This window comes from Danio rerio, chromosome 3, assembly GCF_049306965.1.
Source record: "Danio rerio strain Tuebingen ecotype United States chromosome 3, GRCz12tu, whole genome shotgun sequence".
Lineage (NCBI taxonomy): Eukaryota > Metazoa > Chordata > Actinopteri > Cypriniformes > Danionidae > Danio > Danio rerio.
In genome coordinates this window covers 26,624,376-26,651,592 of record NC_133178.1, presented here as the reverse complement: position 1 = coordinate 26,651,592, position 27,217 = coordinate 26,624,376, and the positions used below count along the sequence as shown (strand labels likewise).

Genomic DNA, 27,217 nt, shown 5'->3' with positions numbered 1-27,217 from the left:
AATAGGATGGCATTTATTTGTTTATTTTTTTTATTATTATGTTATTTTTACATTATAAATGTCTTTAACTAATTATTTAACATGTACTTGATAAATAAAAGTGTTTTTTTCTTTATTCATTGAAATAAAAACATAAATGCCTTATATGACAGACACAGAAAAAACTTTCGACTTTTTTCTTTTAAACTTTTATAACAAGACAACTTAATAAATTAATGAACACAATAATGATTACTAGCATAAGTTTTTAATAATAATAAAAAGGGCAGAGAAGAAGGTTGGAGGAGGTTATGTCAATGATTTAAATGGATTCAATCAGTGTATAAACAGTAAAAAGCAGCAGATGAGCATATTGATTTCTAAAGAATCGTGTGAGGAGCCTTTTTCATGCTGAATAATCATCTTTAAATCACAGGAATCATTTTATATTACATTCAGTGTAATGTAGCTGTTTGGACATAACAACATCTCTGAATGTAATATGTTCAAATCAAAGTTCAATGCTTAAACATTGGGTTTTACAGAGTTAGCTTAGCAAAGCCTACAGCGAACGAATTTGGGTATAAAAAAAAATACATCCGGGCCAGTGAGATCACAACGGCTTTCGGTTACGTGCATTCAGAGGTGCTGTAATGTAATAGCAGAGAAAGCTAAAATGCCATCCAAATGCTGATATTTCCACAGAGCTTCTTTTGTTTCTGTATTTGGGCTTCCAAATGACACTACACAAAGAGAGAAGTGCTTATAGTTTAATTTAAATAATGTTCCAGAGAATTATAAAAAATATACAGCTAGCATTTGACAAAGGAGAACTTCCAGAATCTTTCTTAGTTCAGTGTTGGGTTCGGCTAAAAGTCCTCAAACCTACGAAGCTGTGGAATGTGGGTCACAACCTGTAAGTAATTGTTAAAATTGATCTATTACATGCACAGTTCCTAACGTTAATGGTATGCTGTAGTGAGGTCGTAAACAATAGGTAATGCTGTTTGGCACCGCTTACAATTAAGCTACAAATTCATATTTATCAGTCAAACTGCTGCAAACACTCATAATCTTCTGCAGCGCGTAGCAGTGTCTCTCTATGCGGCCATTTTTTCTGCGTTCTACATCTCAAATAACAAACTCACAAAAGATATGAGAATTTTTTTATATTACTTACACATGCTTACTTTGAATATATGTAAAAGACACTTGTCAGATTTTATTTTAGAGAGCAGGCATGAGGCTCAGCTGTGTGCTCTTCATTTTTTTTTGTCTGATTCAAGCAGCTAATGCTGATAACAGCTGCTCTGACTGGACTGTTTACAAAGTGCAAAAGTGCATGCTTGTAGAAGCATGATGTGGAGCCAATCCGCAAATCACAGCACATTATGTTAGCTGACCAATCAGAGCCTCTTGAAGGCAGGCTTTCAGAGGAACTAGGGAATTGTTTTCAAGTTAGCTGAGTAGCTGTATATAATCCAAGTAAGATATATGATAAAATAACATGACTTTCTACAAGTGAAGCATGAGCACACATTGCTTTGCATCTTATAAACACAATGAAGTCTTAAAAATACACTATGGGTCTGGACCAATCCTTTAAAATCAAATAAATGCTTTTTTTGGTGATCTCAACTGGATTTTTTTAAAGACACAAACAATATTTTATAATGTTAAAAGGTTAAAAAGAAGCATATGTGAATTAATAAAAATTTTTTTTCAATATTTTATATTTAAACATCTTTAAATGTGTTTTAAACAGAGCACACTATGGCGACTCCACTGGAAGATGTAGGAAAGCAGGTGAGAACAGCAGCACAGGGGTAATTGTGCAGTGTGTTTGCACTGATGTTTTGATCAAAGTTGTCATTTTTCGTTTCAGATCTGGCGTGGTGCTTTCCTGTTGGCTGATTTCATCCTGGCTCAGTCAAGCATGTTCAAAGGCGCCACTGTCCTGGAGCTCGGAGCAGGAACAGGACTCACCAGTATTGTCATGGCAATGGTGGCCAAAACGGTCTACTGCACAGGTGACGATGTCATTGACTGTCATTTATGACCCTACACTACAAACCCAGTTTTATGTTGCGCAGGTAAATTTTTGGTCATTATAGCCAAAAAAATTATTATTAAAATATTACAAATTATAGATTTTCTGTTATGCCACAAATCTTTATAATGTTAATTAAATATCATGTTAAGTGAAAATATTTTGTAGGTTTTACAACTGTAAATGTATATTAAAAAAACTCAATTTTAACCAATAATGTGCATTGCTAAGCACTTCACTAACACAATTTTAAAGGCGATTTTCTAAATATATTTTTTTAATTTTTTTTTTTATTTTTAGATTTTTAAATAGTTGTATCTTAACCAAATATTGTCCTGTTAAATAACACTTGTGTTTTTCCTGGTCCAAGGTAACATCAAAGACTAGATTTTAATGCACCAGTAATTGTCTGTATATGGATATGTGTGTGTATATATTTGTTCTGAATCATCAAAGTACAGGGCTGACAGTTTGATTTGTTCCCCCAGTCTAGTCACTGATTTTAGGTAGAAAAGACCACAGCAGTGCAACAACTCAGCAGGCTTTCACAAAGAAAGCGTCTTTGTGTCTGAAATACGAGATATATATATATTGTTCTGCTATTTTGCCGACTTGGTAGACAGAAGCTTATGAGCTTCACTTGGACCGCCTTTGAGTTTTCTGATTGGTCCACTGTTGTGTAACTTCCATTGAAAAACAAGTGATTAATTTTCTCTACACTGTTACGAATTAAATTAAAAATCCTTAATCAAAAAGAGATGTAACCAAAAACGTAACAAAATAACAGGGATTAAAAATATAATCCCTGGTGCCCCCGCGCTCTCTCTCCCCAAAATATACCAAAAACACAACCACTAAGAATTAACAAGAAAATATGATTTATTTACAGAAATAAGGAGCAAAAATAACATCAGGAGGGGTTCAGCCAAAATAAATGACAATAAACCAAGCTAACTAAATTAGATTAAACTTCCCTAGAAAACAAATAAAATAAAATACAGAAAACTTACCTCCCTACTAACAAACACAGGAGAAAACGAAAATAACAAATAAGGCACCAAACCTCCCTACATGCTCCAAGCCCGACAGGGAGACAAACCGGGTTTCAATCGCCGGTTAAAAATTTAACACAACGGCATCTCAATATACATGCAAACACTCATGGAATCACGTTCTCCACTGAGTACAAGCGGGGAAGATCGAGAGAGAGCGGGGAGCCATCGAACCCATGTTCTCTTCAGGTTTTTATAGCCGCCGCCAATCATGGTCCGTCCCAACGTAATCCGCTGCACCTGCGAATACTTAGAGTGAGAAAGAGAGAGAGAGCGAGAGAAAGAGAAAGAAAGAACGCGAGAGCGCAAGAGAAAAACCACACACAAGCCTACACTACACTACTCGTAACACCTCCCCACCAAAAAGATGCAAACAAGCAGTTTGTATCCACCCAACTGACTTAAACCTCAACTTCAGCACCATGAACTCTGGACAGCGCATCCGCAACCACATTTTGCGAACCTTTCTTATGCCGTATATCCAAATTAAATTCCTGGACTTCCAAAGACCATCGCATTAATCGCTGATTTGAATTGCGCATCCTATCCAAAAAAACAAGAGGATTATGATCAGTGTACACACGAATTGGGAACGAACTTCCACCCAAATAAATCTCAAAATGTTGCAACGCTAAAAGTAGTGCTAAAGCCTCCTTCTCGATCGTACTATATCTGCGTTGACATGCTGTAATTTTTTTTGAGAAATAGCACACTGGATGATCAATACCCATCTCACTTTCCTGAATTAGAACAGCTCCAGCCCCAGTAGCAGAAGCATCCACTTCCAATTTAAAGGGACGCTCAAAGTCCGGTGCTGAAAGAATGGGAGCGTTACACAGCAAATCTTTTGCTGCTCGAAAAGCCTGATCACATGCATCAGACCACACAAAAACTCTTTCGGTGCTCAGAAGATCAGTTAGTAGAGACACAACACTAGCAAAGTTACGGCAGAATCCTCTGTAGTATCCTGACATACCCAAAAATCTACGCAACTCTCTTTTATTCCCTGCCACTGGGAATTCCACAATAGACGCAATTTTTGCATCAACTGGACACACATGTCCCTGACCTACCTTTTTTTCCTAGGTACACTACGGTGGCCTTGGCGAATTCACATTTAGCTAGATTTAAAGTTAGAGAGGCATTAACCAGACGTGCAAACACTTCACGTAAAGAAACCATATGCTCCTCCCAGCTAGAAGAATAGATCACAATATCGTCGAGATAAGCTTCGCATTTTTCAACACCACTTAATACGATGCGCATTAATCGCTGAAAGGTTGACGGTGCGTTGCGCATCCCGAAAGCCATTACGGAGTACTGCATAAAATCGTCAGGGGTCACAAAAGCTGAAATTTCCGAGGCTCGTGACGTAAGTGGAATTTGCCAATACCCTTTAAGAAGATCTAATTTTGTCACAAACCTGGCAGGACCGACTCGATCTATGCAATCTTCCATACGTGGCAATGGGAATGAATCGGGCTTCGTAACTGCATTGACTTTCCGATAGTCAGTGCAGAAACGAACCGACAAGTCAGACTTGGGGACAAATAGACAAGGTGAACTCCATGCACTCAAACTGGGACTTGCAAAATGATTTTGCCGCAAATACTCAACCTCAGCTTTCATCAAGTCACGTTTTTTCGGATTAAGACGATAAGGATGTTGTTTTATCGGTCGTGATTCACCAACATCTATATCATGTGTAAGCACAGTGGTTTGGGAAGGAATGTCACTAAAGAGAGAGCGATGATTTTCAAGTAACTCAACAATATCGCTTTTTTGATCTGAAGATAAATAACTTAAATGCGAATCCAAGTCATTTAATATAACAGAATTTGTCAAACGACCGCAGGGTACAGAGAAATCCTGTTCAATCTCATCAGCTACAGAGGACGCAACTAAACTTGGTTTGACAGCAGGTAGATGAGCATCACTTTTCACATAAGCCTTAAGCATATTGACATGGACCATACGAGATTTTTTTCGCCGGTCAGGAGTGCAAACTAAATAGTTAGTGTCAGACAACTTCTTGGTCACCATGTATGGACCTGAAAACTTTGACTGTAAAGCCGAGCCTGGCGTAGCCAGCAACACCAAAACTGAATCACCCGGCTGGAATGAACGAGACACACTTTTGCGATCATAACGCATTTTCATTTCAGCCTGAGCCTCCGCTAAATTAGTCCTTGCTTTTTCACAAGCATTACGAAGACGTTCCCTAATTGAATTCACATATTCAGATACAGGTACCATTTGTTTATTGTCAGCAACTAATTGTTCGCTTAATAATTTTAAGGGTCCGCGTAAACCATGAGCAAAAACAAGCTCAGCAGGGCTATAACCCAATGATTCTTGAACGGTCTCTCTGATAGCAAACATCATTAAAGGAAGATCTTCAGCCCAGTCTGAGTTGGACTCAACACAATGAGCACGCATCATTGATTTGAGCGTTTGATGAAATCGCTCGAGAGCGCCCTGCGACTGTGAGTGGTATGCACTTGACACTACATGACTTACTGAAATTCCTTGCAATACTTGTTCGAACAATTTAGATTTAAAATTTGTTCCCTGGTCTGTCTGAATAACGCGAGGTAAACCAAAAGTGGAGCAAAACTTTATCAGCTCTTTAACGATAGTTTTTGCTTTAAGATTTCGTAACGGTATTGCCTCGGGGTAGCGCGTTGCAGCGCACATTAACGTCAAAATATACTGATAACCACTTTTTGATTTTGGTAAAGGGCCGACGCAGTCTAAAATGAGGCGCTCAAAAGGCTCTCCCATCACTGGAATAGGTTGCAAAGGAGCTGGAGGAATGTTCTGATTGGGTTTCCCAGCGATCTGACAAACGTGACACGCACGACAAAAATCTGACACAGCAGAGCGTAAACCAGGCCAATAAAAATACTTAGCCACTCGTGTAAACGTTTTATTAATGCCCAAATGACCAGATAGAATGTGATCATGAGCAAGTTTAAGAACTGCTGTTCGATACTCAGAAGGTAACACTATTTGGTAATCTGGACTAAAACCCACTTCTTTAGCTTTTTGTGACAGCCACTTACGCATTAGTACGCCTCTGTCCCAGAAGTATTGCACACCGTCATCTGTGTCACTCTCTACTTTGCCCTCGGCAGCTTCAACACATCGCACAAGAGAAGGATCCGACCTTTGAGCTTTACCAAGTTGTTCTCTTCCCATAGACAAAGCCTCGTGACCAGTAACATCATCCGTTTTAAACACACTGGGTTGAACAGATAATTTAAACTCCGTTGGATTGTCTGGAAAAGACATAAATGTGTCAGATAAATCAATATCACTACCACTGTTTCGCGCCTGTGCACGAGTAACTGCGCACGCAGAGAATATTGAAGGAAATTTAGTACCAAGTTCTACCTCACAAACAGGACGTGCGGCCACCACTGGATGAGTAAAAACCTTACCACCGGCCAGGTCATTCCCCAAAATTAAACTGACCCCTTCTACTGGCAGTTTTGCACGCACTCCCAACTGAACTGGACCTGAAACCAAATCAGATGTCAAACACACAGTATGAAGAGGAACTTTTACACAGCCCAGCTCTATGCCACGAACCAGCACATCAGTCCCAGAGTAGGTTTCACTTGAAAAAGGTAGCACATTTTCAAGAATAAAAGATTGAGCAGCACCTGTGTCTCGCAAGATGTTAATGGTTTTCTTTGCAGAATCAGGATTAACTGATACAGTGCCTTTGAACAAAAATGGAGAGAAAACGGAAGCATCTGAACAACTTTGATCATGACTGTTATACACCGTCTCAAGAACCACATTAGCTACACTTTTAGATTTTGTGTTTTTCTTCTTCCATAATTTACAGTCAGCAATCAAATGATTCGGGTCTAAACAATAAAAACAAACCCTTCTATTTTCGATATTCTTACCCTGCTCTTTACGCGGCTCGATGGAGCGCGCACCAAATTTTGAGTGCGTGAAAGTCTTTTCAGTGTTCACAAGCACTGGCGCACCGTAACTTTGGCTAGAAGCAGAGGAAAAAGCAGTCTTATGAGTGAGCGTGTATTCGTCTGCCAACACTGCTGCAGCTGAAATAGAATTCACTTTTTGTTCATTAAGATAAACAACTAAATTGTCAGGCAAACAGCTCTTAAAATCTTCTAGCAGAATTAATTCTTGTAACTGCTCAAAAGTAGTCGTTTTAGATGCTGCGCACCACTTCTCCAGCAAAACTTTCTTGTCGCGAGCAAAACTAACAAACGTCTGCTTGACAGATTTTGTGTAATTGCGAAACTTTTGTCTATACGCTTCGGGGACAAGTTCATAAACCCGCAGCACTGCAGCTTTCACAGAGTCATAATTTAGAGATTCTTCAATAGGCAAAGAAGAACAAACCTCCTGCGCCTTACCTACTAAACTGCATTGCAGCATTAACGCCCACATATCCTTAGGCCACTTCAGCTTTGCAGCGATTCGCTCAAACGCAATAAAATATGCGTCAACCTCTGACTCTCTAAAAGGAGGGACAAGCTTGATATGCTTACTTGGATCAAACAGAACAGCTGATGTACGTTCATCTCTAGGCTGAGTCAATGCAGAAGATACAGCAGGTGGATCAATAAGTGAACTAGCTTCCTTTTGAGTCATCTCAAGTTTACGAATTTGCAAAACATGATTTTCGTGTTCTTGTCGTTTAATTTGTAACTCTAATTCTTTAAGTTGTATTTGCAATACAAGATCAGATTCAACTGTAACGGAATCAGCCGACACAGACGCCTCAACAGCGCTCTTCTCCATCTCAGTTTTTTGTTCACTCTCTTCACACAACAACCCTTGTTTAACCAATCCAATAAATACAGCAGATTTAATTACTTGTTTAGAAGCAGTACTTACTACAGAAATATTCAAAACATCTGCAATCTGCAATAGATCTCTTTTACGAAACTTATTAAACTGCTGCACACTCGGATTTGAAATGAATTCATCAATATCTAACTCCATAATGAATCAAGAGATACATCTGAAATTCCTTTTCAAACATGAAATAAACAGGGTTAACTGAATCTTCAAATACAGCATATTTGAGAGTGCCAATAACAAACATCCAAAAAGACTAGATAAACAACAATTGGATATGCTCAAAAAGCAAACAGGGCCTCAATTGTCATTTATACAAACAAAAACCAAATAGACGAGCCCCCAATTGTTACGAATTAAATTAAAAATCCTTAATCAAAAAGAGATGTAACCAAAAACGTAACAAAATAACAGGGATTAAAAATATAATCCCTGGTGCCCCCGCGCTCTCTCTCCCCAAAATATACCAAAAACACAACCACTAAGAATTAACAAGAAAATATGATTTATTTACAGAAATAAGGAGCAAAAATAACATCAGGAGGGGTTCAGCCAAAATAAATGACAATAAACCAAGCTAACTAAATTAGATTAAACTTCCCTAGAAAACAAATAAAATAAAATACAGAAAACTTACCTCCCTACTAACAAACACAGGAGAAAACGAAAATAACAAATAAGGCACCAAACCTCCCTACATGCTCCAAGCCCGACAGGGAGACAAACCGGGTTTCAATCGCCGGTTAAAAATTTAACACAACGGCATCTCAATATACATGCAAACACTCATGGAATCACGTTCTCCACTGAGTACAAGCGGGGAAGATCGAGAGAGAGCGGGGAGCCATCGAACCCATGTTCTCTTCAGGTTTTTATAGCCGCCGCCAATCATGGTCCGTCCCAACGTAATCCGCTGCACCTGCGAATACTTAGAGTGAGAAAGAGAGAGAGAGCGAGAGAAAGAGAAAGAAAGAACGCGAGAGCGCAAGAGAAAAACCACACACAAGCCTACACTACACTACTCGTAACAACACACATAATTAAACCGTTGTTGTCCACTTCATCTGATGTTATGAATGAGACGTCAATCAATGCTAGCATTTTCATAAAATATATTTCAGTGTTGAATTTTTTTTATCATGATTACTGTTTTTCTGTTGTTTAAGAAAAGGGTTGGACTCAACTTTTGAAGTTTTAATACCCTGTCCAACTATTATTTTTTATTATTTTATTTCACACTTAGCATTTCAGTTCTGTGGCTGATTGTGACAAAACATTTATTCCTGTTCGAAATAAACAGAAAAAGAACCTTACCCGTCAATGGCATTTCTAGTTTAAATGGCACCCTGGGCAAACCACCCCATATTCAACTACATCTCTCCTTTCTGCTTCATAGTCATGCTCAGTCAAAATAAGATCATCATCACATTTTAACTTTAGTTTTATCGACTTGCGAAGCTCGCTGCGTACTGACACCTCTGCATAAATATTACTCCAGTTTCACAACGCAAAAGCGGTGTGCGTTCTTTTGGTTTGTGCATGCGAAAGACGCCAAATGTGAATGACCCCTAACATCTTTATTTTAAGATTACCACTCTAAATTAACACACTTGCATAAAGTAAATCATTTCTCAATACTTACTGGGTCAATTTTTTTTCACCCAGCAAGGTGCCGCCCTATGGCGATCGCCCATATTGCCCTTGCCTAAATCCACCACTGGTTCCCATAACAACTTTGGTACCCCAAAATCGAGATACGTCCTAAAAATGTGACTTCAGTGTAAGCTTACACCCTTAATAAATATATGTATAGTTTTATTTTATTGTTTATTTATTTTTATATAGATTTTTTTTTTACCACCAAATCATAATCACACATCAACCTAATTTCTTTGACACTGAAGATTAGAAAATTCTGTTTTGCCATCAAATAAAAATTGTAGAAAGTGGTTATTTTAAATCAAAATATTTGTACAATTATACTGTTTTCACTCTATTTCATAAAACCCTAAAAAAAGGTGAACCCTTAATATTGAATGATCTCAAATTATGAATGAAATTATAATTAAAATTTTTCCAGGTAAACATAATAGCAGATGGTAAACACATTAGCTTTGTAAACATATAACCACTTCTAAACATATATATTTGCCTAATGTTTGCACTTGCATTGTCCAATGACCTCTCACAGAGGATGTTTTAGTAGCATTCTTACAATATATAGCTTTCATTCAGAGCCACAAAACCCTTCTGGCGGTGATGTTGAAGCCATGGCTGCTGTGTTTTTATTGGCCTGGTAATTGCTGCAGTTTCATCCATTAGATGTTTTTTTTTTCTGCAAGTTTTTATTACACAACCTGACATCTTCGGAAAGAAGGTTATTAAAACCCTGGCTGTCCTTACAACTGGATTGCAGCTCTCAGATCAGTATAAGCAGAAGCATCTGTCATTTTAAAGAGAGTAAAATGCGCTTGGAAAGACTTGATTTGGACAATAAAAGCCAACATCTTCAGAGAGTCATCTTATTACCGAGACCACAGAATAAACACACAAACATGTTGACTTTTGTAGTGAGTGCGCAGTATTATTGTGTAATGTTGTTCTCATGCAGGTGTTTAATATTTTTGTGTGTGTCAGTGTATGTTAGAACGGTTTGGACTTTGATTTGAGTCATTTTACAGTTTCTGTTTCTTAGAGAAACATTGATTTATACTTCAGTTTTGAGTTGAGTTGAAGCCAGTGCTTTGATTGCTTTGTGTGGATTGTGTCACAGTGTTCATTAAGACACTCTCTCTTGTGAGGTTTGTGCTGGACATTTTCTGAGTCCTTTCATTATTTCACTCTGCCCCTGCTCAGGGAATTTTCATCGGATTATTGCAGTTTCTTGAAGAGCTAGAAGGAGCTTTTAGGGCACCACTAGATTATGATTAACTTTTAGGGCACCACTAGATTATGATTAACAACAGATTGGAAAAATATTGATATTATATTTATGAGTTTATTAGCCTTCCTTTGGCTTAGTCCCTGATTTATCAGGGGTCACCACAGAGAAATGAACCACCAACTGCTCTGGCATATGTTTCACACATGGGTGCCCTTCAAAACCCAACCCAGCACCATGCTGTACTGTAAAAAATTATATTGATAAAAAGTCACGACTACAATGTAAAAAAAATAAAAATCTATTTACCTGGAATACAATAGCAGTTTGGTTAGAGGCTCTTACTCATTTATGTGGATTTCATAATTGATTTTAAATATTAGTAAATAAATTAGGAAACTACCCATGGCAACTTTATTGTAATATAGTTGGGTACACTGTAAAATATGAAAGGTTAAGGTAACTCAAACTGTTTGAGGAAACCGATTGCAACAGACCATTTAAAGTCAAAAACTAACCATAATGAGTACTGTGAACTTAATCCATTTGAGTAAATGAAGCAATTTGAGCACAGTAAACCCCAATAAATGAAGAGAACTCAAACCAACTGAGTACTATAAAAGATAATAAGTTAAGGGAACTCAAACCGCTTGAGGAAACCGATTGCTACAAGTCATTTGAATTAAAAAACAAATTTATATGTGTGCTGTGAGTACTCCATTTAAGTTGAAGTAATGAGGTATTTAATTAACACATTACCTTTAACACTGAGTTCAAAACTCTTCTCAAATGAGTAGAATTACCTTTCAGTTAATTTTGAGTTAACTACACTCATTTCATTTGATGAAGTTGACTGTTTAACAGTGTATATTTACTTTCAGCCCACGGCTCTCAATGATATTTGTTCTTTGCTCTTCATACGAAAAGTTTTGGGAACCCCTGCTCTAAACAGAAATGCAAATCAAGATTTGGTAAAGGAAGCACTCGTTTTATTTTAGTTTAAGTTTCTTCCCTCTACATTAGATTACAGTGGCTCAATTTCTATACAGCTTGGCAACCATTTCTGTTGTATTTAAAAAATAGCTTTATATATCCCATATTGCATATTTAACCCTGTTTGTATCTCCCCCCCCTCTTGCTTTCGAATGATACAAACTTATCTACGAGTGTATTAAGAAAAGAAATTGTGTGATATTTTACATTTAACATTGGCCTACTTAGGTGTCATTTGTTAATTTATTATTATGTATATGTATGTGTTTTTTTTTCTTTTTCTTTTTTGGTTTGTTTGTTCCTTTTTTGTTGTTGTTTACTTTATTTCAATCTCAATATGGTTCAGAGAGTAAGGAATGTGTTTAATTACCACTCAGTATTTTATTTACACTGTGAAAGTAATGTGTTGTGGTTTTTCTTTCCCTCACTTGTAATGCCTCTCTGATTGAGAATTGTCAATAAAAAGAGTTAAACAAAAATAATAATAATAATAATAATACAGTGGCTCAGGTTGCATGCAAATTGCCTAGAAGACTGTAAACCTTTAAATTTACCTTCTCCTTCCCCTACACCAGGGGTACTTGAAAACATTAGCATCTTGATGTCTCTGTTATATAACTATAATCATGTAATTACACACTAATATGTTTTCCCCCTTTTCAGTTTCATTTAATGTTATAGTGCCATCTTTCTATTTGGTAATCTTTTAAGCCGCACCCGTGTGTAAATTAGTCACAGTACATCTCAAAATAATTCAGCTTTGTGCACTTATTTGTATGGCTAAATGTTTTGTTTTTTGCCCTCAGCTCACTAATGAGATCTCTTTGTGTTTCACAGATGTTGGTGAGGATCTTCTGAACATGTGCCAGAGAAATGTGACCGTGAACAAGCAGCACTTTGAACCCCAAGGTAAACATTAACGCCAAATCATGATGTCAAGCAGCGTTCTCTAATTAACGACAGCTTTTAGGCCCTTTCATGTTCATAATGTGTGTCATAAGGATGCCATACTTCCTCTGGCAGACCACCTGTGTTCTGCTCCTCTAGTTCATGCCTCTGTAATGGTGTAAACAATCCGGTGAAATAAAGCAGCACTGGGAAAAAAGCTGGTGAAAATAATGAAAATGTTTTTTCTTCAGTTTATAAAGTGATTTTTACAAGGCTGCAACCAATGCATTTGTCTAGATGTTCTCTGTAATGTCTTGTAATAAGTTAAAACTAGATTTTTTTTAACGTCCTGAGACAAATTGAGTGGTTTTCTACATCTTAAAGGAAAAGTCTAAAGCATTTCTTATTTCTTATATTTTATATATGTACTCTACCTGACAAAATTCTTGTCGCCTATCCAATTTTAGGGAACAACAAATAATAACTTGACTTCTAGTTGATCATTTGGTATCAGAAGTGGCTTATATGAAAGACGAAGGCCTATATATTACACTTATTTTACCAAAATAAAATATGATTATGCCCTGCTTTTTAAAAAAAATTATTAGAACTGTAAAGATCTGACTTTGCTTAAAAAAGTCTTGTCACTTAACATAAATAATTTACAGTATAGAATATAAAGTCATGGTGCAGTGGAAAAATAATGAATATTGTGTATGACTCCCATGAGCATGGAGAACTGCATCCATACATCTCTGTAATGACTCAAATAACTTATTAATAAAGTCATCTGGAATGGCAAAGAAAGCGTTCTTGCAGGACTCCCAGAGTTTATCAAGATTCTTTGGATTCATCTTCAATGCCTCCTCCTTTTTCTTACCCCAGACATGCTCAATATTGTTCATATCTGGTGACTGGGCTGGCCAATCCTGGAGCACCTTGACCTTCTTTGCTTTCAGGAACTTTGATGTTGAGGCTGAAATATGAGAAGGAGCGCTATCCTGCTGAAGAATTTGCCCTCTTCTGTGGGCAGCACAAATGTGTTGATACCTCAGGCTTTAGTCCATGCTGGTTCCAATAGGTTTTCTGCAGCATTTGTGATGATTGGGATGCAGTTCAAATAATGATTCATTGGAAAAAAATTTACCTTCTGCCACTTTTCCAAATGATCAACTAGAAGTTATTATTTGTTGCTCTTACAGCTGGGTTCGATGACAAGACTTTTGTCAGGTAGTGTTTATATATAATTTTTAAAACATTTTTGTTTGTGATTGGTGCTTGTTTGGATGTAGTTGTATTATTTATTTATTTATTTATTATTATTATTATTATTATTGTTATTATTATTATTGTTATTATTTCTAACCATGATAGTTTCTTAATGATGCTAAAACAACCCTGATGCACTCAGGGATGCACAAAATAACAAAAAGCAATCATTTTTCCCATTACAATCTAAAACAATTGCAGTTGTCAGCACCATTTTACAAAGGTCTGACAGGTAAAACATGAGCTCATTGATCTAATTCAATTGGTCTGACACTTGATTCAAACCATCAATCCTAATAAGAGGCCTTTGTAAATCCCTTAAAGCAGTACTCTTGTGCTCATTTCACAAGATGAAATGGGAGCAAAAACATCCTGACTCTTTTTCAATAAAGGTGGTACAGCTTTTTAATTTGGCTGCTCCAGTAATAACAAACGAAACATCTGCTTGAGTTTTTACATGATAGTTCACCCAAAAATGAAAATGATGTCATTATTTACTCTCCTTTTATGACATTCCAAACTTGTGAGACTTTTGTTCAGTTTCAGAACACAACAATATATTGATGAAATCTGAGAACCCTCTGATTTTCCCGGAGACAGCATCACTCCTAGAAATAAAGATACAAAATCTGTCACTGGGGCAATGCCTTTTCAAAAGGTACTTTTTTGTTCTTAACAGGTCCTTTAAGATACAAAGAACTGCTAAAAAAGTACACATCTGTACCTTAGGGCTGGGCGATTTGCCCTTAAATCAAAATCTTGATTAATTGAATATTTTAACTCCATTGTGATTAATGTATCAATTAATTATTTAAAGTAATAATTTAATTATTTAAATGATTAAAGTAATTAATAATTTTATTTATGTTTTTTTTTTTTGCCTTCATAGCTTACTGACTAGTTTTGTACAGTAAATATGCTCACAAATTAAATGTGAGAAATTTCTGACTAAAAAGGGCATTTAAAATAATTGAAGGATATCTACTATCTATGATTATTTATTAAAAAACAATGTTGAACAACTGAAATTAAAACTCACATTGCCTAACACTTAATAAATAAATAAAAATATATATTTTCAATGTTTTTCATATTAAAAGTAGAAAATAATCAGTATTTCTTTTAAATAACTCATCTAAATCCTGTAAATAATATTTTAAACAGTGCATTACTTGCATCTTCTGTAAACATTCATTCATTCATTTTCTTTTCGACTTAGTCCATTTATTATTTATTCCCAATTTACTCTGAGGTCACCACAGCGGAATGAACCGCCAACCTTTCCAGCATATGTTTTACGCAGCTGATGCCTAGCAACCCATAACTGGGAAACATCCATACACACTCATTCACACACACTTCGGACAATTTTAGCTTACCCAATTCACCTTTACCACATATCTTTGGACTTGTGGGGGAAACCTGAGCACCTGGCGCAAACCCACGCAAACACCCGGAGAACATGCAAACTCCACACAGAAATGCCAAATGACTCAGCCGAGGCTCAAACCAGTGACCTTCTTGCTATGAGGTGATTGTGCTATCCACTGCATCACCACGTCATCTTCTGTAAACAAATATTTTAATGTAAAAAATCATTTTTATGCAATGGAAAATATGCCGTCTCAATGTATCTCAATAATCAATCTCAATAAGCTTCCAATAATCGTCAATGTAGTGCCAAGTAAAGCTCAAGAAAAGGTCCATCATCCTACTTGACCAGAGATCAGATGTGGGTGCAAAGTGGCCTCAGAAATATAAATCTGCCTCAGCCTTTAACAGAGCGGGGTCATGTGACTGTACATGCGGTAAAAAAAGCATGTTCTGAATTTTTATTACTTTTAGATTAATCGCCCAGCCTTACTGTGCCTCATAGTACTTTAAAAGTACAGAAGTGTACCTTAAAGGTACTAATGTGCAGCTGTAAAATACAAAATGTACCATTTGAAAAGGTTCCGCCCCAGTGACAGATTTTGTACCTTTATTTCTGGAAGTGAACGCTCCTGACATGTTCAAAGCCCAGAAAGTCTCTTTAGTGGTTTAGTTGTAATTTATGAAACTGAGAACAATCTAGGTTCACCAAAATGAAAATTCCGGCAGAATCTAAAAGTTCTTAATGCATGTGACTGAAAACTGAAACAAAAATTCTTTGTAATAATTATTTGTTATTTTATTAAATAAGATAAAGCAATTTTAGACTATTTAAATCTAACTCCTTCGTTCATTTATTTTCCTTCGGCCTATTCTTTACTTTCGCCAATTAATAAAGTTTGTTTCTCGCCGCTGTCGCCATTTGCTTGGATGGTTCTTGATCTGTAAAGCTGCACATCGATGATTTTGCTCTTCAGTGTTTGGACTCCCAGTAGTGATTATTAAACCACACTGAACTGAGCTGAACTGAAACACTGAAAACTGAACTACACTGTTTCAATTTACTACGTGAATTAAACTTACTATGTGAGTCTGCTTTGACTCAATCTACATTGTAATAGCACTGTACAAATAAAGGAGAATTTAATTGAATTGAATAGTCTATATTTCAGAGGTTGCTATAGTGGAATGATCGGCCAACTATTCCAGCATATGTTTTTCCGGCCGCAACCCACGCCAACACAACGAGAACATGCAGACTTCACACAGAAACGCCAAAATGTCCAGCCAAACTCAAACCAGTGACTTTCTTGCTGCGAGGTGACAGTGCTAACCACTGAGCCACTATGCCATCCTTAAATTTAACTCACTAACTTAAATTAAACAAAAAAAAAGCCAATAAAATAACCACATTTTACCGACAGTCAAATTTAAGTGACAGTCAAAAGGTACAGCAATGTTGCAAGCAGCCAACTATACTACATAGTAATGTCCCATCAGTGCATTATTTGAACAGACTTGCTTTTCCATTGACAGGTTAATGCACACAGAATGGAATTTCGGTCTATTTAGAACTTTGACCATGGCACACACACAAGCTCGGGCTGGATAGAGACTGAAAACAGCATAACAGCATGCTTAACACTGCTGGGCATCGTGACATAACATAACCCCTTTCTTCATGTTTTTTTTTTTCTTTTTTGTTACCCGAAAAGAAAAAATGTTATACATCAGCAGAGTGACATGCATACAGATGAAAGCACACCTTGAACTGTAGATGACACAAAGAGGCAAAAAATAACCAACTGCAGCTTTAAATTCAGGACATTGTGACATTGTACGTTTCCAGAAGAAAACTCAGAACTAATCAAGACATCTGAGGGAGTTCAGAAGCAGAACTTACTGATTATATTGAGAATAACCCTCTTCAGAAAAAAAACAGCAACATTAGACACTAATGGAAGTGTAAAAAGCATAGTATGACCTCTTTTACAGTATGTGTAATCTTTAAGGTGTATTTGAATGGTGCTGTTTTTCTTCCCTTCATCTCGGTTTTCCCTCTAATACACCCGACAGAAAGTGAGATCATGGTACGTCAGCTGGACTGGATGGCGGACGATTTCTGCACAGGTAAGAAATCGAGGGGATACTGGTGTGATTTGCTAATTGGTGTAAATAGAGGCAGACCCTCACCCCCAGTAAAAATCCATTTGTAAGTGAGAAGTGGACTCTGTCAGTGACGCATATTACACAGGGCTTCCTCGCACTTCTAATATCAGCAGTGCTGACTTGTGAAATAGAAATTTTTGAAAGTCGACATGTGGTCATCTCACTAATGTTTTAACTCTCTTCAGATGCAGATTTGGAATTCAGCTGGACTGACATTGAAGTAGCGGACTTGCATGATAATACCACTTTTGTGATCGCAGCAGACGGTGATTTTGCTTTTTAGAATAATCACACAAAATTTGTTGCCTCAAAAACAAAAAGCATAAAACTCTGTTTACATTGTATTTTACATCTGTCTAAAAGGACATTTCATGCATGGTTCACTCACTTATAAAATCGCCCCAATCAATCTAAAATGAAATTTTTTTCTAAGTACAGCTATTCATGTCATCTGGGAGATTGTTTTCATATTGCAATGTATATTGCAGAAAACATAACATCGCAATGTTCAATTTTTCCAATATCATGCAACCCTAATTGAAATGTATTTTAATATATAATACCAAATGCCTCAATTTATTTGTATCAAAATAAACTACAAAAAATCTTCAATGTAAATGTCAATGTAAAATATTAATGTAAAATATGGTATTTTTTTATTTTAGAAATACTAAAAAAGCACTTTTACAAGGGAACATAAAAATTCTTAACAAGTCTTGCATCAATTACCTGTTTGATCTGTCTCTTTTATTACACTGGCTGAATTAAGTGACATATACTACCAGTTAATGGATCAAAAATCCATAAATCCCAGTGATCGCCTAGATGAAAGTTGGCTTTAAAGGAACCAACAGTTTAATTTTTAACAGTTTGCATAATTGTACTGTTTAGTGTACAGTTGAGTATGTTTCGATGGATACCAAAAAACTGATTTTAATACGATTAAGACAATACTCTGATTCAAAGTCTACCATGTTAACAGCATTTATGATTAATTTAGTCTGATAAAGGTCATAAACGGACTAAACAGAAATTGATTTAAGACATGTATGGTGATTTTAGCCGCATTATTGAAGTGCGGTCCAGACACCTTAATCAAACCATTACCATCGTGTAGGATTTTCAACTCTTTTTGTGACAGGATAGTGTATACACACACGGCAGTTTGACACTATTCTCTGCACCTACCGAGTCCACAGTGTGAAAGACCACAGACACACACATCGTGAAATGCGGAGGTTTTTGTTTCCATACAGCATGCAGTATCAAATTCCATGAAAACAACACTCTTCCAGCGGATCATTCTCGCATCCAATATCTTGTTTGTCACGGGGAGCATGCATGAAATGCTCCTGAATGATAATGAAAGTGCCAAACTGCAGTTAAAGTCGACAAATTAAAAGTTAAAAACATGAAATTACATGAAACTCCGGAGGAAATATGGATAGCGTGATGACGGTAATTGAATTGTGTGCTATAACATCTAAAATGGGATCATGAAAGGGAACATATAGAAAGCAACTCATATAAACACCTTAATCATATTATTTTCTTATTCAAATTAAGGCAAGTAATTGATTACTCATGTCCTTGTAAACGTAGTCATTGAAAAACAAGCTATTGATAGGAAGACACCTGATGAGAACTGAATCCATAGCAACTAGTTTCTAAATAATCATTTGATTGTTAATCATATATGCTATAATATATATGGATGGCAGTCATTCAACAAAAAATAGTTTCAAGTCAGTTATTTCTATATTTTGCATTAGTGTGTAAATATCAGTTTATATTTACCCCACTTCTTTTTAAGATATCATCATGTGGGCTTTTATTACGAAGTATTCTTTAGTATTCTGAATTTGGCTCTCTTGTTTTTGTTCTTCTTTATGGGAAGAGAAATAAAAGCTCTACAGATTTGATACATTATGATAATGTTTTTAAGGACATAATTCCTTTTTGAGCTTATATTTGTCTGTCTCTTGATTATGAAATAATCAACCCTTCATGCAATGCGAATTCAGTACGGTACTGTGGAGCTAGATTATTGACTTCTTTGTAAACAAATAAGAAAAAATTTAAATCAATTCTGTATTTAATGGGTAACCAGTGAAGTGCAGCTAAAATAGGAGTTAGGATGCAAACCTATTATTATTTTTCATTTTATTGTTGCTGTTGCATTTCATTTTTTTCTTTGTTTTTTACTATTCTTACTCTCGCAAGTTTTGGCAATAAAGAAACATGTTTTACAGTATTATAAAACTAAAAAAAAAGTACAAAATACTAAAGCATTTTAAATACAAAATATTAGCTATTTTCATCAGCCTTACCAAATCCATATTACAAATTACTATTTTACATCTAAAATACGTATTTCAAAATACATGTACCATACATATTGCCCATGTTTGTTTCTGCTAAACACAAAGGAAGTTATTTAGAAGAAAAAGTACTATTGGAGTATATGGATGCAAAATCCTTTTTTGTTTTTCGGTAAACAAAGAAATTTACACAGGATTGAAGCAACCTGGGGCTCAGTAAATAATGGCAGAATTTTCATTTTCGAGTGAACTATCGCTTTAAAAACTGCCACAGTCAGGAGAGAGTATTAACATAATGAATGAGTAATTTGAAGCACTCTCAGCTAGCTTGATGAAAGCCTGAATGAGATTAATTTGTTATTCATAGATGTTTTTGTGCTTCCTCTTCAGTGTGTTATGATGACGATCTTACAGACGCACTGTTCAGAACAATATACAGACTCTCCAGCAACATGAGAAAGCCCAGCACAGCATACATCTCAATAGAGAAGAGGTTAGAAGAAACATCAAGACATTCACATCACAGTCGTGTATCCTTGTAGCTGGTTTGTTTGCATACACAAGTCATCTTTGTTAACGTTAAGAGTATTCATTTAAATTTAAATAGAATAATTATTATTAAAGTTTGTAGATAAATAATAAAGTTAAATAAATAAATGACAAAATTAAATTTCGATTTTGGCAAATTGAAATACAAATTTGCTTAAAGAGTTCTAACAATATTAGGTGCATAAAAAATTGCATACTTTAGCACTATTTTATTCCCTTTTGCAGTATAAATAGTCCATTCACACTGAAAACTCCAAAAAGAATAAGTGCACTTTAAATACCCAAATGATGAACTTATTCAACTGTTAAAGAGAAGTGTAAAATGTTGGACACTTCATCCATTCAACGACTGCAGCTTTGCTCGCGTATCAGAAGGGAGCTTTTGAGCACTGATGTTGAAATACTTTATTCATTTTGGATTGTTAAAAGCAAATTTCTCCTATGAGAGTGATTATGCGGCCTCCCGATGGTGAATGCGGTTAAACTCATGGCAGGTATTATTAGTAGTTTGGTCATTTATTTGACTAATTTGGCAACCGTCAAACATCATCTGGGAAATGGTTTAAATTTCCGCTTAGTAAAAAAAAAAGCATTAGTGTTCCATTTGGGATGACACTATATTAGTAGTAGAAAAAAAAAATTGATAGGAAATACTGTGGAAATTTCCTTGCTCTATTGAACATCATTTGTGAAATATTTTAATATTTTGACTTCAACCATATATATATATATATATATATATATATATATATATATATATATATATATATATATATATATATATATATATATATATATATAATGCACACATATACAGTGCATCCGGAAAGTCCGAAAATCCTTTACGTCCTCAAAATTCTACACACAATACCCCATAATGACAATGTGAAAAAAGATTTTTTTTAAATTGTTGCAAATTTATTACAAATACAAAACCTGAAAAATCACATGCACATAAGTTTTCACAGCTTTTGCTGTGAAGCTCTAAATTGAGCTCAGGTATAGGTTCTGTTTCCACTTTTAAATTCCAAATTTCAAATTCAGTTGATTGAACATGATTTGAAAAGGCATACACCTGTCTATAGAAGGTCCCAGGGTTGACAGTGCATGTCAAAGCACAAGGCTAGGGAAGGTTACAGAAAATTTTCTGCTGGTCTGAAAGTTCCAATAAGCACAGTGGCCTTAATCATTTGTAAGTGGAAGATGTTTGGAACAACCAGGAATCTGCCTAGAGCTGGCCAGCCATTTGAGTGATCGGGGGTGAAGAGCCTTAGTCAGGGAGGTGATCAATAACCCGATGGTCACTCTGTCTGAGCTCTATGGTTCTTTTGTGGAGAGAAGGGAACCTTACGGAAGGAAGCCAGAATTATTAGCCCCCCTGAATTATTCACACCCCTATTTAATTTTTTCTCCAATTCCTGTTTAACGGAGATAAGATTTTTTCAACACATTTCTAACCATAATAGTTTTAATAACTCATTTCTAATAACTGATTTATTTTGTCTTTGCCATGATGACAGTAAATAATATTTTACTAGATATTTTTCAAGACACTTCTGATATTTAAAGGCTTAACTAGGTTAATTAGTTTAACTAGGCAGGTTAGGGTAATTAGGCAAGTTATTGTATAATGATGGTTTGTTCTGTAGATTATCTGAAAAATTAACTTAAAGGGGCTAATAATTTTGTCCCTAAAATGGTTTTTAAAAAAATAGACACTGCTTTTATTCTAGCTAAATTAGTTAATTAATTCTCTAGAAGAAAAAATATTATCAGACATACTGTGAATATGTCCTTGCTCTCAGACCATAAGAAACCAAATTCTCTGGTCTGATGTGACTAAAATTGAACTCTTTGGAGTGAATGCCAGACATAACATTTGAAGAAAACCAGGCACCATCATGGTGGTGGCAGCATCATGCAGCGGGGATGTTTTTCAGCAGCAGGTGATGTCCTTGAGTGGCCCAGCCAGAGCCCAGACTCAAATCCTATTGAACATCTCTGGAGAGATCTGAAAATGGCTGTACACCATCGCTTCCCATCCAACCTGATAGAGCTTGAGAGATACTGCAAAGAGGAATGGGCAAAAATTCACAAAGACAGGTGTGCCAAGCTTGTGGCATCATATTCAATAAGACTCGAGGCTGTAAATGCTGCCAAAGGTGCATCAACAAAGTATTGAGCCCAGGCTGTGAATACTTATGTACATGTGATTTTTCAGCTCTTTATTTTAAATAAATTTGCAACAATTAAAAAATATATATATTTATTCAAATTGTCATTATGGGGTATTGTGTGTATAATTTTGTGGAAATAAATTAATCCATTTTAAAATAAAGCTGTAACATAAAAAATGTGGAAAAAGTGAATTTATACACATTTTATGTATATTAGTATTTGAATATGGGCTAGTAAAGTTGCAAGTAATTAGTATATGTAACTGAACATACAATTTTAATATAATCAGTAATTGTAATATTTTGAAATATCTGTTATAAATTTAGCTTAAATTATTACATGTAAATTCTCAATCTGCTTTTAATTTTTTTTAATTTAGCATGGCTTCAATACAATTAATTTTTTTAATTTGTAATTTAGAAACCATAAATGGCTTTAATATATTTAGCTTGGAAAAAATATATTCATATACAATCTGCAGGTTTAGGCATTAACTAAAAACTTAATGTATGAAATAAACTTTTTAACCTTTTTAACTTTTATTTAATGTTTACTATACAAATCCAATTAGATTCACTTATTTGCTAAATAAAGCAAGTCTCATATATAATGTATCTACTAAAAGACAGAAATTATTACTTTACAAAAAATATTTTAAACAAATCATATGAACATTTTAATATTAATATTATTATATCACAATAATATTAGTGAAATTAGTTTTAAAAATTAATATAAATTTACACACATTTACACAAGTAAAAACCTAGAGTCAATGACGAGCTAAAAATCTGCAGATTTCTGCATGTTTAGATTCCGCATTGGCCTGGTTATTAGTCAGTATACATTATTAGTTTCTATCAAATGAAAAACGATGCTTCAGGGCTCCAGATCGGTTTATTTGCAGCATTTATCAGCAGTGACTAACAGAGCCGTGCTGGTCAAGAAAAACCTTCCCCTATTATTCCGTTTGAAAGGTTTCTGTGTTTTGGCAGATTGAACTTCACACTGCAGCACATGGACGTGTCCTGTGAAGCTTATGATCACTTCCGCCACTGTCTAGACCAGCTACAGCAGATGAAAGACGGAAAGATGAATTTCAAAGTAGAACTCGTCAAGATCTCTTTTCCTCAGTTCTTCCAGTACGAAAGAGTCGAGCAGCTGGTGAGCTCTGAGTTCATTATTGCTCTAAATTTTTATATTTGATTGCTAATGATAATATTTGCTTTTTCTGATCTGTCAATCGTGCTCTTATTACTTGGTGTTATTATTAGTATTTTATGCATTCAGTGGATTGCATTTTGATTTACAATATATTAATATTATTGGATTCTCTTCTCTGCTTCTTTGTAGGAACTCTGGAAGGTGACAGCAGAGAGACTTAATAAATAACTCAGGTTTTTAAGGTTTGATTTAACACCAGGATTTGTCTCGTCTTTGTAAATCCTGTTTTAACTAAAGGGATAGTTCACCCAAAAATGAAAAGCTGCAATTAATTTGACCCTCAGGCCATTCAGGAGGTTACTTTTTTCTTTGATTTAACATTAAAGCACATTTTTTAGCTAAAATTGTGGTACTTGGTGATTCACAAAATGTAAAGTAAATGGCTATTGGCACTTTGAGAGTCACAAAAAACACATACAAGCAAAATAAAATTAGTACTCTGCTCCTAATGATACATTGAGGTCTTTTGAAGTGAAGTGACATCTTTACTGCTTTGAACTTGTTCATGACTGTTTGAAGTCGCTATGGGTTAACAGTAATAATGTTATAGATAATGTTCAGTTTTCTTGTGAATGACTGTAGATATGTTGTTGTTATTTTTTACTCTCAAAGTGTGTATACATGCATATTATGAATCACCAAGGACCAAAAACATGACAAAAAAAATCTTTAAATTATCTGAAGAAAAAAATATCTACATCTTGATTGACCTGAGGATACGTTTTTAAATAATAATCAGATTTTTACTTTTGAGTTTTTTTTTTTTTTTTTTGAGTGCTTAACTTGATCATTTGCTCTTTATGTTATTTAAATGTAACATTGCAAAAGAGAATACTGTTTAAAATGTGAATGTTAGGGTTTTACTGTGACCAGCTTGAGTTTTTAGGATTCATTATTGGGATGTTTTGGGGTATTTATTTGGGGTATTTTTAGAACTTTTGAAGCAGAATGTTTTGTTAGTGAGGTAATAAAGTGCATTTACATAAAGTACATGACATAAATGAATCTCATTTTTAAGATATCTATTTTTGAAGTAACATTAGAAATATTGATATGTATATACAGTGCACTTAAAGGGATAGGGGAGCATGGGGCACGAAGTAACCCAGGGTAAAATTTAACTTGGTGTTTTAAGGTATTTGCTCACGGTTAATCATGGCATACTTCCGAGGTTTTCACCACAGTGACAGCAGATGTCTTCCTACCAATTATTGAAAAAGTTCTGCTAAATTGGAAACACAGGAGAAAGCATTTTTGCAGCATAAACGTATTTTTATAATATTTGTATATACTTTTAAAAAAATGTAAGTATGTAGGAAAAATCTTATATTGATGTGATTACCGTCTTCTAGGCTAAAAGGTGGAACCATTTTGAAAGATGTAAAAAACACAGTAACTGCTAGACAGTTTTAAGGAAAGCATGACATAGTGGAGTTAGTTGTAACAGGGTGTTACAAATAAGCCACACGCTGTTGGACACCAAATAAACTAACTAAATATTTTGTGATGTGTAGTGTTGGAAACTTTTTATATGAAAATGTTTAGCAAAAACTTTGTATAATATGCAGATAAATCCAAATGTGTTTATTTAATAGATATATAAATAAACATGCTGTGCTATGTAGAATAAAAAAAGAAGTGAGTTAAGTACTAAGGAAATTTACTATTTAAAGTAAACTTAATTTAAATGAATTGTCTGAAATCTGACTTTATAAGCATGTTACAACTAACCCTCTCTCTCTATGTTACAACTTGCCCGCAGGTTGGGTAAATAGTCATAATTTTACTCCTGGCACTTTTGAGAATACTGCACAGAAACCATAGGTCTGGCAATCATACTTTCAGTGCTCATTTGTAGGAGAGGCTTGTGTGTTGTTGGTAAAAAAAAAATGGTTTGTCTAACCTCATTACTTTGTTCATTATTTGGGTAAAACCAAAAAGTGTTACTTTGTTCCCTGCTCTCCCCAAGTTCACACACAACTGAAGATTCTGTCATCATTTACGCTCCCTCCACTTGTTTCACTACTGTTGGACTTTTTTCTTTTGTTAAACGCAAAAGAAAATATTTTGGAAGAAAGTGGTAACATTGAGTTCCATATTTTTTAAATACTTTGGAAGTCAATGGCTACAGTTTTTCATTTCTCTTCAAAATATCTTCCTTGTGGTCAACAGAAAAAAGAAACTCAAACAGTTTTGGAGTTAATAAATGACAGAACTGTTATTTGTGGATGAACTGTTCCTTTAAGTAGTGTTGTTGTATTTCTCTCTTTGAACACTAGAGGATGCAAGAGTTTGGAAAGGACAGAAACATTATCGAATTATAAGATAGATGGCAACATATTCACAAACTAATCTCTGTCAGGTTTGACCAGTTTTTCTGGCCTTAGCTAATTGTTCATTGCTAGCCATTCAATTTAGTCGACCTTGTTGGTTAGTGTTGTTTTTAGTTGACTGGAATATGGCCATCGTTTTTAAGATCATTGTTTGTTTTGAAGTTGCCATGGAATGTTAAAGAACCAATAAAATGAATCAGTTCTGTTGCAGCAGTCTTTGTAGTCTACTATTTAGTTCATATTTAGGCTGTTTTTAGCTTCTGCCATTAAATGATAGTATGATAAATAAGAATCAACCAAACCCTCTTCAATTCTGTCATCAAATTAGTGTTTTGAGCATATCTTTGAAGTGAATCATCATAAAACAATATTTCTTTGTTTTATGTAACGACCCCCTTGTTTGAGTCTCAGATAACAACATGATCTATATACTGTAACTTATTTATTATACATAGAACTAATCGAACAAGAAATCAAGCACAAATGTTTAGGGATAAATATAACAAGATAAAGAACTTCATTCACAACTAACTTTAACTACATGATATAAATAATGCTAAACGAAACCATGTTGAAAAAGATGGCCTTGATACGAGGACGTGCAAGTAGCCACACCGCCCTCCAGAAGCTAGCACAGCACTCTTATTTATATGCATTAAATCAATTGATGAGCAAACAGGCATCCAATCAGGATCTGCCACATCCAAACTAGAATCTTGAGGTCGTCACAATTTGTCATGAATGAAAACAAATGAACAAATCAGTTAATGAACAAATTGATTAAGTGAGGTTTAATAAATTTTCATTAGACCTTTAAAAAAGAAATTGTCATTATTATTATCCAACTTAAACTATTAATATAAAAAATGATATACATAGTTATTGTAAATTAATGGTAGACGTTTGCAGGTGTACAAAACATGTCTCCTTAGTATATTTTTTAGCCTGATAAAAGTTGATGAACATGTCTGTAAAGCTGATCTGTTTTACTAAGATACATTCGAATTATCTACCAAAGATAACCAATCATGACTAATGTCCAGCACATAACTGATATCATTATGATAATTTACATTGTTCCTTTGTGAAATGACAATTTATTTTGTAAGTAA

The 27,217-nt window shown here is 35.0% G+C and overlaps 1 protein-coding gene across 14 annotated transcripts in view; it reads left to right on the top strand.

Moving 5' to 3' along the window:
- Positions 1-26,315, top strand: part of mettl22 (methyltransferase 22, Kin17 lysine) — a 34,182-nt gene extending 7,867 nt beyond the window's left edge. For 5 of the 14 annotated variants that reach the window (XM_068217785.2, XM_073943638.1, XM_009299457.5 and 2 more), the window contains 8 exons: positions 1,745-1,785; positions 1,865-2,009; positions 12,641-12,712; positions 17,408-17,461; positions 17,686-17,766; positions 20,212-20,314; positions 23,544-23,712; positions 23,902-26,315. In XM_068217785.2, the coding sequence (XP_068073886.1) occupies positions 1,745-1,785; positions 1,865-2,009; positions 12,641-12,712; positions 17,408-17,461; positions 17,686-17,766; positions 20,212-20,314; positions 23,544-23,712; positions 23,902-23,940 (704 nt within the window). In that variant the 3' untranslated portion in view covers positions 23,941-26,315. The remainder of the gene's footprint in view (positions 1-1,744; positions 1,786-1,864; positions 2,010-12,640; positions 12,713-17,407; positions 17,462-17,685; positions 17,767-20,211; positions 20,315-23,543; positions 23,713-23,901) is intronic. The other 9 variants (XM_073943642.1, XM_073943641.1, XM_073943639.1 and 6 more) reach the window with 3 other exon arrangements.
- The last annotated feature ends 902 nt before the right edge of the window (positions 26,316-27,217 follow it).